The following is a 12,598-nucleotide window of genomic DNA, read 5'->3' on the forward strand; positions in this document are numbered from 1 at the left end:
CAGGGTTGTGAGCTCAATCCTTGAGGGGGCCCTTTAGGGATCTGGGGCAAAAATTGGGGATTGGTCCTGCTTTGAGCAGGGGGTTGAACTAGATGACCTCCTGAGGTCCCTTCCAATCCTGATAGTCTATGATTCTATTAATATGTGAGTGTAGCCTGTATGCATTGGATAACAATGGTTTATGAGGTCAAGCAAAATTTTTAGGGCTGTCAATTGCAGTTAATACATATGACTAACACAAAACAAATTAACTAGATTTAAAAAAATAGTTGCGATTAATCATCATTTCAATCGCCCTGTTAAACCATAATAAAATACCAATTTAAATTTATTATAAATATTTTGCAATGTTTTTCTAAATGTTCAAATATATTGATTTCAATTACAACACAGAATACAAAGTGTACAGTGATCACTTTATTTTATTACAAATATTTGCACTGTAAAAAATAAACATAAGAAAATGTATTTTTCAATTCACCTCATAAAAGTCCACTCAGTCCTACTACTTGTTCTGCCAGTCACTAAGACAAACAAGTTTGTTTACTTTTATAGCAGATAATGCTGCCCACTTCTTATTTACAATGTCACCTGAAAGTGAAATAGGTGTTTGCATGGCACTGTTATAGCTGGTGTTGCAAGATATTTATGTGCCAGATATGGTAAACATTCATATGCTCCTTCATGCTTCGATTTGTAGGCTATAAAGATTTACATTGTTTTGTTTTTGAGTGCAGTTATGTTTTAAAAAAAAAAATTCTACATTTGTAAGTTGCGCTTTCATGATAAAAAGATTACACTTTCAAAAACAATTAATTTTAGGCAGTGACCCTGTAACTTTAATTGCTATCTTTAAGCACCTTAATTAGTGCAAACCAGGATTTGTAAATAAGTGCATGCCTTTTCTTATAAAGAATTCCAGTCCTACATTACCATAAAGAAAAAATTGCTTCTGTACTCAAGAACTGATAATATTTGGTGGGGCTCTTCAAGGACTGCAGTACATCAGGCCACGTTCTTAAACTACAGATACTACAAATGAGGGAGAGCTTTTTAATTTTGTGTCTGTGGATAACATTTCAGTATTAAACACATGGCAGGATTAATATCAAACAGAGATTCTCTTTCATTGTCTAATGTTCATCTATTGAAGCTATGTCAAAAATAACTTTATATATACATATTTCTTAGATGGAGGTCAATATGCTTTCCTTTCTTTAAAATTAAATAATGGCCTGACATGACCTTTGAAATCACTAGGAAGAGTATTCCTGAGGATTTGTTTGACCTCTTGCTGCAAAGTAGTTGCTGATGGATCTATTACTGGCCGTAACTGGGGTGCCAGGAAATTCTAAATGCTCAGTGGTACAGGGTCAAAGAATTTTCAGAGATCTAAGTTCATACAATAAAACCAGTGGATTTTGGCTTGAGAACAATAGTTTTCTTCCAGGCAGGGTTGTGTTTTGATACTTTTATAGATAAAGATTTTAATTTGTTATAGTTTCTTCCTTGTCTGAATAGTTTCACTGGGCTGGGCTGCATTAGGCTGCGCATTAGGCTGCAGATCATTCAGGTCCATTTTACTCTCTCTGCAGGGAAAGCAACATGTATATTGGTTGCCTTTTACAAATATTATTTTTAAAACACTTTTAATAAGTAAAATGATTGATTGTTTTTCTACTAAAAGTTGAAAGGTTGTGATAGAACATGAGGTTTGAAGGAGTTTCTTCCAACATGAGATATACGTTGCACATTTGTGTTATACTCCTGAAAAATGAATTGGAAAGCTAAATCACAAAAACTGCATACCAGTAAGGGTCTGACGAACTCAAAAACAAATGAGGATTTGTTCAGTTTTGTAGAAGGCACTGGACACAAATGAATTAAGGGTCAACGTTTCACCTTGAACTCTGAACTTTCTTGCTTATGTTTGTTTGAATATAGTTTTAGTGCTTCAGTAAATATAAACTCTTTCACAGGTTGTTAATCAAAATCATGAAATACGTTTAACTGTCTCTTATCCTCCCTTGGCAGATTGAAATAGATAATGGTGATGAGTTAACTCCTGACTTCCTTTATGAAGAGGTTCATCCAAAACATCATGCACACAAACAAAATTTTGCTAAGCCAAAAGGTCCTGCAGGAAAAAGGGGAATCCGAAGACTAATTAGGGGTCCTGCAGACTCTGAAACACCTACTGATTAAAATCTATTACTTGCACTCGTGGTAATACGTTACAATAGAGATGAAAAATTCCAATTTTTAGTAATGAACTGAAATCATTCCACACTGATATATGCTAGAAATAAGCCTTGTTTTTCCATAGCACTTATCTGGCTCTGCCATTTTAGAGTTTATATTGTCCATATACTGTGGAAGAGTTGTTAATCAGTTCAAAACTAGAAAAGGATTACAAAACTAGTACTGCTTTATTTTTAATTATTTAATAGCTACACACTTTATAATAAACTCCTGATCTCTGTATTGAATATTGATTCTATGTAATCTGCAGTCAGTTCTTACTATTGGCTTAACTGTCATTGTGGGGCTAGATTTGCAAACATTTACTCACATGAGTAGCCCACTGAAGCTAATGAGTACTCATCTGAGTAAAGATTTGCAGGAGTAGATTCTGTAGCAGCATTCCAAATAAAAACCTATTTTTTTTCCTTTCAGCCATCATGAAGGAAAACATTTTATTGTATGTAATGTCTGTCTCTAAAGGTTTTTTAAATAGAGAAGATGAATGAAACTAGTATACTGATGCAAATATTCAGGAATAGCTATTTTTCACATAGAGGATTTGCTGCTTGAAATTAACTTCTGGTTTTGTGGAACTGTCATTTAAAGAAATCTGACATTGAAAGCACTAGAATTATTCATACTTTTATACGATCCTTAAACTGTTAAGTACTGTATGATCAAGTAAAACACTACAAATTTGCATAAGTTAATGCATTCAATCAATTATGGAGCTGCTCTAAAATCACTATACTAAAATGTTTCTAAATCATGCTGTTAAACTATAGTACCTGTATACTCTGATGCAAGATTTTTTATGCTTAGTAAAAAGGCTTCATGATACTGAATCAGTTCTTGAGAGAAAACAAATTGATTACAAATGGTTTTCCAATGCATTTGCCATTTCTACTGCAATATAATAAATACATTATGAAGGCAGCTTTTTTCCTTGAATGTTTTGAAATTAAATAGCATGAACATTTACAAATCCAACTTGTTTAAAAAAAAAACTGCTGGCAGAGCCTTAATAGCTTTCACTTTAGTCCTTTTATTGTTTTTCTAAATTAGCTACTAAAATAAGCCAAGGAGAGTCTAAATTTGCTTTAACTAGACCTAATCTGTTCAATAGAAATAGCTAAAATACACATTTTGTAATAAGTAGGTAAGAAAATCAAGTATGAGACATGTGAGTTAAGTTCTGGATGAGCTTAAATAATTAAAATGTGCTTAAATGCAACCGATGGTCCAGTGGGCAAAGTACATTCCTAATAATGCAGTGGTTCTCAAACTTTTGCATTGCTGACCCCTTTCACACAGCATGCCTGAGTGTGACCTTCCTTAAACATAAAAAATGTGTTTTTAATTTATAACACTATTATAAATTCTGGAGGAGAAGCAGTATTAGGGGTGGAGGCTGACAGCTGGTGACCCCCCCGTGTAATAACCTCATGACCCCCTGAGGGGTCACAACCCGCAGTTTGAGGATCCCTGTACTAATTGGACTTGAATTTTTTTAAAGATAAATATAAATATTTATAAAGATAAATATAAAGGGTTTGCAAGTCTTAGATCATTTCATAATACATCCTGGTGTTGGGCATGTACATTAACAGATGGCAACATCACAATTCTGCTTACTTCGTTGGGGATGTATTTTAATCTCATTTTCTGGGGAGATAATGCATTAACAGTAATACTTCCTGGTGTGATTTACTTCAGTTCCACCTATTATTTCCAGTAGAGACTTTTAAGTCTATTTTATACTGCAATAAAATTTTACATTTCAGCTATTTTAAAAAAAATTACATATCTTGTATCAGTGCTGTTTAATATATTTCTCTGATCCTCCGTTAATCCCCTTCCATCCCCTCAGTGCTCTGATCTTCCTCCTTTGTCTCTTTTGCCCTCTTGTAGGGCAAAGAGGTGTGTTCTTCTATAGGTTTTTTTCCCCTCTCTCCCTGCACCTATCAGGTATGTCTCATGTTTTTGCTTAACAACATAATGTCTGTGTAGTACGTTGAACAAATCACTATAAAATTGCTAAGTGTTTATTTAAAATAACTGAATCAGGAGCTACTTAGTGTTCCCAACTCCATTTTTAAAAAATGTGAAGTTAGACCCTCGTGATTAAAAAGCACTGCCACAGAAGAAACTTTAGAAACACATTTCAGCAGTGAAAACATTTTTCTCACTGTTTCTCTGTCAGGAATTTTATCAGCTCTACTTGTGGCTCAGTTGACTTGTGCATGTAAACTTTTCCTTTAAAGTGGGAATATTAAAGGCTTTCATATTTTAGGTCTTATGGGTTTTGGTAATGAAATGGTCAAGTCTAGTTGGATATATGTAGCTAATATTACTACATTGCACTACTAACTGGGTGAGGGTTAGAAATCTTACTTGGGATGGAATTTAAGTTTTTGTTTTAAATGTAATTTTAAAAGGAAAATAATAAGACTAGCTGTAGTAATCTTGGGACTCAATCAAATAGAACATATGTGATCTGCTGATCCATACAACTTTCTGAAGTCTGGAGATGTAGCGCCATTACTGTAGCCTATCCAGGGGTGCTGCTACAAAAGGGCAGAAAAACCCAACTCCTCTCCAGTTTTGTCCAGGAATTATAGACCTGGAGGAGAACTAGCAAAATGAATGTTCTCTTGTACCACAAAATACCCTATATAGGCCCTTTCTGTACCCTCTGGTCCTGTGGTGTAGGTCTGCAGGAAACTTTTTATATCCATTGTGATAGATATTACAACTGCATGCAATATCTGTGGGGACAATTTTGTCCGAATTGTAGGAGTGGTCTATGTAACACTCGCTGGGCCAGGAATTGCATGTAACTCCAAGGGGGGAGTGTTGCTACAATTCCACCAGGAATTAAAAACAGGAGGGGGTGATTAAGGTGAATCAATCAGGTTGTAAACACCTACAGAGAGGTACCATCCCTCATGAGGTTTGGTTCAAACTGGGTCTTCCCAGAGACCAACAGCCAAAGAAAGTGCTTTTGAAATAAAAAGCCAGAGTTAAAACTGACTCGGGGCTGCCTTGCTGATTCAGCAACTAGACAGGACCATCTGTCCAAGAGCTCCAACCTTTGCAGGAGGGTTGGAAAGACTTGGGCCTACTAGGGCCCGATAAGACTGATGGGTGACCTCTGCTAAGCTTTTAGCACCTGTATAGGAACTTGGGTTTTCACGTTTTACTGTAATGCTTTTACCTTAAGAATAAATGTGCTTACTTAGACTGTGCAGTAACTGGTAACAGTTGGCAATATGCTGTTCATAGCTTTTGGAGAGAAAGTATAGCAGAGCCGTGGGCCTTTAGGCAGACTGGCTTGCTAGGGATATCACAGTGTAAGGCAGGCAGCTGTGCAGGCTTAAATCCCCCAGTCAGTAGGGAGAGAAGTTGGGTGCTCTCAAGGGACCATGAAGGGGGAGATACGGGTTACCATGAAACTATCAGCCCTATGTCAGGAGTAAGTCTTCAATGGTACCTCAGGGTGTGGGGGAGAATTGGCTTCTCCACTTACCCTACAAGGTGGGTAGGAGAGACTGTTGTCCCCATTGCTTAATCATCAGACTGCTGATGTGGGGGCTTATGAGCTCCTGATCACAATCACCTAATGGACTGTTCTGGAGCTCACCCAAAGCCAGACCATGTCAGACTGCAGCCTTTTAAAAAAAAAAAAAAATTCATGTCAACTGATGGCCAGCGTGCACTGTGTAGTCTTTGCCCCAGGAATAGGAAGCAGCCACAGACATTAACGGAGTTGAATAGGGCCATATGGTTTGCGTGCTGAAGTATTATGGATCTAAAGGCAGAGGAGGCCTGGGATTACTTCAAGTCAAAGCTGCAGAAACTATTGGAAGCCTACATCCCAAGAAAGGGGGAAAAATTCATAGGCAGGAGTTGTAGACCAAGCTGGATGAGCAAGCATCTCAGAGAGGTGATTAAGAAAAAGCAGAAAGCATACAGGGAGTGGAAGATGGGAGGGATCAGCAAGGAAAACTACCTTATTGAGGCCAGAACATGTAGGGATAAAGTGAGAAAGGCTAAAAGTCAAGTAGAGTTGGACCTTGCAAAGGGAATTAAAACCAATAGTAAAAGGTTCTATAGCCATATAAATAAGAAGAAAACAAAGAAAGAAGAAGTGGGACCACTAAACACTGAGGATGGAGTAGAGGTTAAAGATAATCTAGGCATGGCCCAATATCTAAACAAATATTTTGCCTCAGTCTTTAATAAGGCTAAAGAGGATCTTAGCGATAATGGTAGCATGACAAATGGGAATGAGGCTATGGAGGTAGATATTACCATATCTGAGGTAGAAGCAAAACTTGAACAGCTTAATGGGACTAAATCTAATTAAAGAATATTAAAGAAATTGGCACATGAAATTGCAAGCCCATTAGCAAGAATTTTTAATGAATCTGTAAACTCAGGGGTTGTACCGTATGACTGGAGAATTGATAACATAGTTCCTATTTTTAAGAAAGGAAAAAAACGTGATCCGGGTAACTACAGGCCTGTTAGTTTGACATCTGTAGTATGCAAGGTCTTGGAAAAACTTCTGAAGGAGAAAGTAGTTAAGGACATTGAAGTCAATGGTAAATGGGACAAAATACAAATGGTTTAACAAAAGGCAGATCGTGCCAAACCAACCTGATCTCCTTCTTTAAGAAAGTAACAGATTTTTTAGACAAAGGAAACACAGTGGATCTAATTTATCTAGATTTCAGTAAGGCGTTTGATACTGTGCCACATAGGGAATTATTAGTTAAATTGGAAAAGATGGGGATCAATATGAAAATTGAAAGGTGGATAAGGAATTGGTTAAAAGGGAGACTACAGCGGGTTACACTGAAAGGTGAACTGTCAGACTGGAGGGAGGTTACCAGTGGAGTTCTTCAGGGATCGGTTTTGGAACCAATCTTATTTAATCTTTTTATTACTGACCTGAGCACAAAAAGTGAGAGTGTGCTAATAAAGTTTGCGGATGATACAAAGCTGGGAGGTATTGCCAATTTAGAGAAGGACCGGGATATCATACAGGAGGATCTGGATGACCTGGTAAACTGGAGTAATAGTAATAGGATGAAATTTAATAGTGAGAAGTGTAAGGTCATGCATTTAGGGATTAATAACAAGAATTTTAGTTATAAGCTGGGGACACATCAGTTAGAAGTAATGGAGGAGGAGAAGGACCTTGGAGTATTGGTTGACCACAGGATGACTATGAGCCGCCAATGTGATATGGCTGTAAAAAAAGCTAATGCGGTCTTGGGATGCATCAGGTGAGGTATTTCTAGTAGAGATAAAGAGGTGTTCGTACCATGATACAAGGCACTGGTGAGACCTCACCTGGAATACTGTGTGCAGTTCTGGTCTCCCATGTTTAAGAAGGATGAATTCAAACTGGAACAGGTACAGAGAAGGGCTATTAGGATGATCCGAGGAATGGAAAACCTGTCTTATGAAAGGAGACTCAAGGAGCTTGGCTTGTTTAGCCTAACTAAAAGAAGGTTGAGGGGAAATAAGATTGCTCTCTATAAATATATCAGAGGGATAAATACCGAAGAGGGAGAGGAATTATTTCAGCTCAGTACCAGTGTGGACACAAGAACAAATGGATATAAACTGGCCATCGGGAAGTTTAGACTTGAAATTAGACGAAGGTTTCTAACCATCAGAGGAGTGAAGTTCTGAAATAGCCTTCCAAGGGAAGCAGTGGGAGCAAAAGACCTATCTGGCTTCAAGATTAAACTCGATAAGTTTATGGAGGAAACGGTATGATGAGATAACATGATTTTGGCAATTAACTGATCTTTAACTATTCATGGTAAATAGGCCCAATGGCCTGTGATGAGATGTTAGATGGGGTGGAATCTGAGTTACTACAGAGAATTCTTTCCTGGGTATCTGGCTGGTGAATCTTGCCCACATGCTCAGGGTTCAGCTGATCACCATATTTGGGGTCGGGAAGGAATTTTCCTCCAGGGCAGATTGGCAGAGGCCCTGGGGTTTTTTTGCCTTCCTCTGTAGCATGGGGCATGGGTCACTTGCTGGAGGATTCTCTGCACCTTGAAGTCTTTAAACCATGATTTGAGGACTTCAATAGCTCAGACATAGGTGAGAAGTTTATTGCAGGAATGGGTGGGTGAGATTCTGTGGCCTGCATTGTGCAGGAGGTCAGACTAGATGATCATAATGGTCCCTTCTGACCTTAATATCTATGAGTCTGAGTATTCACCCCTACTACATTATCTATTCTGTCATATATGTTCACTGGAGAAAAGCGCTAGTAGTACCTGGTTAATACTTTGTCAGTGAACACTCAGAAGCAGCACACAATAAGGGCATTAATAAAACCCTGAACTACTGTTCCTTGAAATATTACTGGCCATTTGATGGTTGAATGACTCCTTTCTAAAATGCTGTTTGCCTTCATAAAGCACATGGGAAAAGATGTAGCTGCTCGAACAAATGAATGTTAGGAATGTGATGAATAACAGCTCAAACCCCCTAGTTTATTTAATAGATTTGTTAACAGAAAAAATATAGATGATGATGAAGTGATAAACTACTTTTGAAACACTCATACAGCAAAAGGCTAATATGGGGAAAATGAGATTTTTAAATTAAGTTAACTTGTGTTAGAGGTTTGTATAACAAATCAAGCTGTTAATATCATTTGCTCTATGTAGGCACTAGATAAATCTAAAAGTGATTAAAATACTGATTATGAAAACTTCCCCCAGTACATACCTATTGAATGTAAAACACCTTCAAATGTTTCAGTTAAATAAACCTCTCCTTACTGTCTATTTTGTCATTTCAATATATCAATAAAAACTGAAGTTTTGGTTCAGTGTTATCTGGGGTTTTCTGTAAGATCTTTCAGCAAGAACTCAAATTATAAAGCCATCATGTATAAGTACATAATTGTCAACATATGTTTAGACACCGCACAGAATAAAAACATTGCTGGGGAGAGATGTGCTCATGGGAAACAAAATCCTCCAGTTGCTGCTAGTGATGAGTATCAGCCTGCTAGAGGGTTGAGGAAGCAGTGGGCAGCTGCTTCTATAAAGCAGCAGAGAGGCCTCCATAGTAGGGGAAATCTCTGTGCCTTTCACACCTGAAGCTTGTGATTTTTAATGAAAACTATAAAGCAGTGTGCTGCACTCTGACTTTTAAAAAAAAATCTGAATTTATAACTACCTCCGTGGCACCCATGCAAGATATACTGCGGTATACTTCAGTAATCGCAGTTCAGTTGCAATGTCCATTTTACACTACATACGGGAATACTGTAAAACAGTATAAAGAGATTAGATGAGGTCGAGCTGAATTTTGGCCTAAAATGAGAATAATTTAGAACTTCAGTAGAGGAGTATTCAAACTGAGGGGAGAACAACTCTGGTATATTAGCACTTCATCAACATATCCTGGTCTGCTATCACACTGCCTTTCTGACCAACTGGGGAGAAATCTTGTTTGGGAAGTTTGAAGGTGGCACATAAAAATAGAGGAAAGTGTCCAGAAAGAAGGCTGAGGTAAAGGTCAAAGAGAAGCAAGTTTAAAGTGAGGTTGGAGGAACAAGTGGTATAATGAATCCTTACTACATCCAGTCCTGTAACAACTCCCTTATCTAGTAATTTGATAGAAGGAGGCTGCCTTTGAAGGGATTTTCTAGCAGGTCTCAGAAGGGCCTGTCTCTTGGCTTCTTCCACTCCACCACTGCCTCTTAGGAGTTTGTGTACCAGCGGATGAGAAGCATGATGGGTCCTGCCATTGTTTGTTTGAGTCTCATGCCTTGGATGACTAAATTGTGTTGATCTATAGGTCTCCATGACATTGATATACAAAAAGGTTTGGAACTTCCATTAAGAACTGAGCCTTTTGCCACCATCCTCCTTTCCAAGGCAGGAACAACAGCAATTGCATTTATAGTACAATCTGGAATTGGACTTCATTCTTTAACTGCCTCTGGCCCAGAGTGGTCCTGGGTTGCTGGTGCTGGTACCAGTACCAGGTCATCTGAGCTCAGAGTCCCCAGACCTAGCTTAGCTATGGGGTGTTGATAGTGACATAGCTACATTACTGCTCCGAAGAGCTTTACTGTAGTTTTAGGGCCTGTCTACACTTGAAATGCTACAGGGGCACAGCTGCACCACTACAGGCTTCAGTATAGACACCATCTATGTTGACCACAGGGATTCTCCCAGTAGTGTAGGTAATCCACCTCCCTGGGAGGTGTTAGCTAGGTCAATGGAAGAATTCTTCCATCAACCGAGCACTGTCTGTAGCTGGGGTTTGGTTTGTTTGACTATGTCACCCAGGGACGTAGCTAACCCCCCACGTAGAGGCAGGCAGAGGCAGTGAAATTTTCATTTTAAATCTGAAGTATATTCTGCAAAATGTGGTCTTCTAGCACCTGAACTACCACTGTCTGAAGTGCCTCAGATGCATGGGCTCAAACACTGAAAAATAAATCTTTAAGCATATATGTTTGGGTACAGTAAGCACTGGGAGTCTACTTACACCCTCCACTGGCCCTCCACCCTGTGATACTCATGTGAAAATAGACACGGTGGTGCTCAATTTTAAAACAACCAGTTTAATATAATTCACAAGTGCATCCTATCTTCTGTCAGATGCTGTGTCACTTACTGCTTGAAGGTCCTAGAAATACTTATTAAAAAGTAAGGTGTATTAACTGTTTGAACATCATTTCTCTTGGTTTGAAATAACACCATTAATAAGATGTAGTTTTAGATTATTCTGACGGTGTTTTCAAATCCCTTGTGAGTGTAATGATATTAAATGTGAGTGCTTTCTACAGTTATGTCAACTCCACTTTGAGTTATGTCAAAATACAAATATACCTAATTAATGGTTAAAGTTCTAAAAGAGCCTTAAGTATCTATTGTTAACTAATGCTTGTTCATATAGTAATTCATCCATGTCCAAAATATCCATGTAAGGCAGTGGGGCGTAAGAACAGCTGTTACAATTTAACTATACTTTGAATACACTCCTTTTAAAAGGCTTAACTGTTCTGAACATGTAGCTAATCTAAGTGAAGAGTGGTTTTCTTAAGTTGTACAATTAATCTATACAAGTCTATACAAATAAAAATACTAACTTTGTTTAATGTGGCAGTTCAAAAGATAAGCATGGAGTTTATTCATGTTAAGGAAAGTATTTGGAAAACTATCATTGGCAGTTGAGTCTACTAAGGGCAGCCATTTTACCTAAATGATATTGTTTTAAAATAAAAACTGCCAACACATTTGTTTGGAACCTTTGGGCTACAGGATCAAGAACTAGGTTTTCCATTAAAAGAAAAGAAATTTCTGTACAGTGAATTGATCCAAATACTTAAAGTTAGGAAGCAAAACAAGCCAGGTATCCTCACTTAAAACTGAACTGGAGGTCTTTACTCCCCTCCCTGCAGGCACACACCTTATTAACATTGATAGAGCTACCTCTGTCTTGAACGTTGAGTTGATTCTAGTTCCATAATTAGATTACATCCTTAAGATTACTTGATTTTGTTTTGACACCACCCACCCTATTAAATGCATTGTATGACTTTTACAGATTAAGTTGAAGTCCATTTTTAAAAATTAAGATTTGAATTAATTTGGAAAAAACACGTGAAAAGATTTTTTCTTATCCCCCCCCCCCCACACACACAAATGTATGTAAGCAAAAACTTTAGATTTAAAGCATCCACCTGGGAATAAAGTCAGGCTCTTAGGAATGTCTGTGGCTGAATTACAAGCGCAAAATGGGGACTGAAAATGGCAACACTGCTGTGAAGTAGCTCTGAGTGGGAATTGGGTTTCTGTCCAGTGAAGTTGCATTGGGCTTTAGAAAAGTTACAAGAAAAACCCTTTTCATTTGCTAAATGCAATAAAACTATTTAACTTGTTTTAGTTGGGACTTTCTTCTGGTGTGAGTGAATTTACAGCATAACAGTAAATTGATACTAGTGATCTCATAGCAAATGAAAGTCATTTGGGTAACTAGATATGGCAAGTGTAAGGAGTCCAGGCCACTGTCCTTATCAACAGTAAGTATATACTTAAATCCTTTAAATCACATCTAATGTTTAGCCTGTCTATTCCATTTTCAGCACACTTACATTCTGTATGTAGAAAACCATGGTAGATTATCCATCTCTTGAGCCACATTAGAATGTGACACACACAATACAGCCTTTCCACTCCCCCAAAAGAGAGGGCCTTGCCTCCTGCTCCTCTGGCAGAGAATAGGAAGTGGTACCAAGCCCAGAATGTTCATAGCCAAATGTTCAAAAGTGGGTTGTGTTTGTCCAGCTGGAAAG

The 12,598-nt window shown here is 37.9% G+C and overlaps 1 protein-coding gene across 4 annotated transcripts in view; it reads left to right on the forward strand.

Moving 5' to 3' along the window:
• Positions 1 to 12,598, forward strand: part of TWF1 (twinfilin actin binding protein 1) — a 57,722-nt gene that overhangs the window by 29,701 nt on the left and 15,423 nt on the right. For 3 of the 4 annotated variants that reach the window (XM_037887919.2, XM_037887936.2, XM_037887926.2), the window contains one exon: positions 2,035 to 3,180. The exons of the other annotated variant lie outside the window; for it this stretch is intronic. In XM_037887919.2, the coding sequence (XP_037743847.1) occupies positions 2,035 to 2,205 (171 nt within the window). In that variant the 3' untranslated portion in view covers positions 2,206 to 3,180. Of the gene's footprint in view, positions 1 to 2,034; positions 3,181 to 12,598 lie in introns of those variants that run through there. 4 annotated transcript variants of the gene reach the window in all.

The sequence above is a fragment of the Chelonia mydas genome, chromosome 1 (genome assembly GCF_015237465.2).
Source record: "Chelonia mydas isolate rCheMyd1 chromosome 1, rCheMyd1.pri.v2, whole genome shotgun sequence".
In the NCBI taxonomy this organism is placed as follows: Eukaryota; Metazoa; Chordata; order Testudines; family Cheloniidae; genus Chelonia; species Chelonia mydas.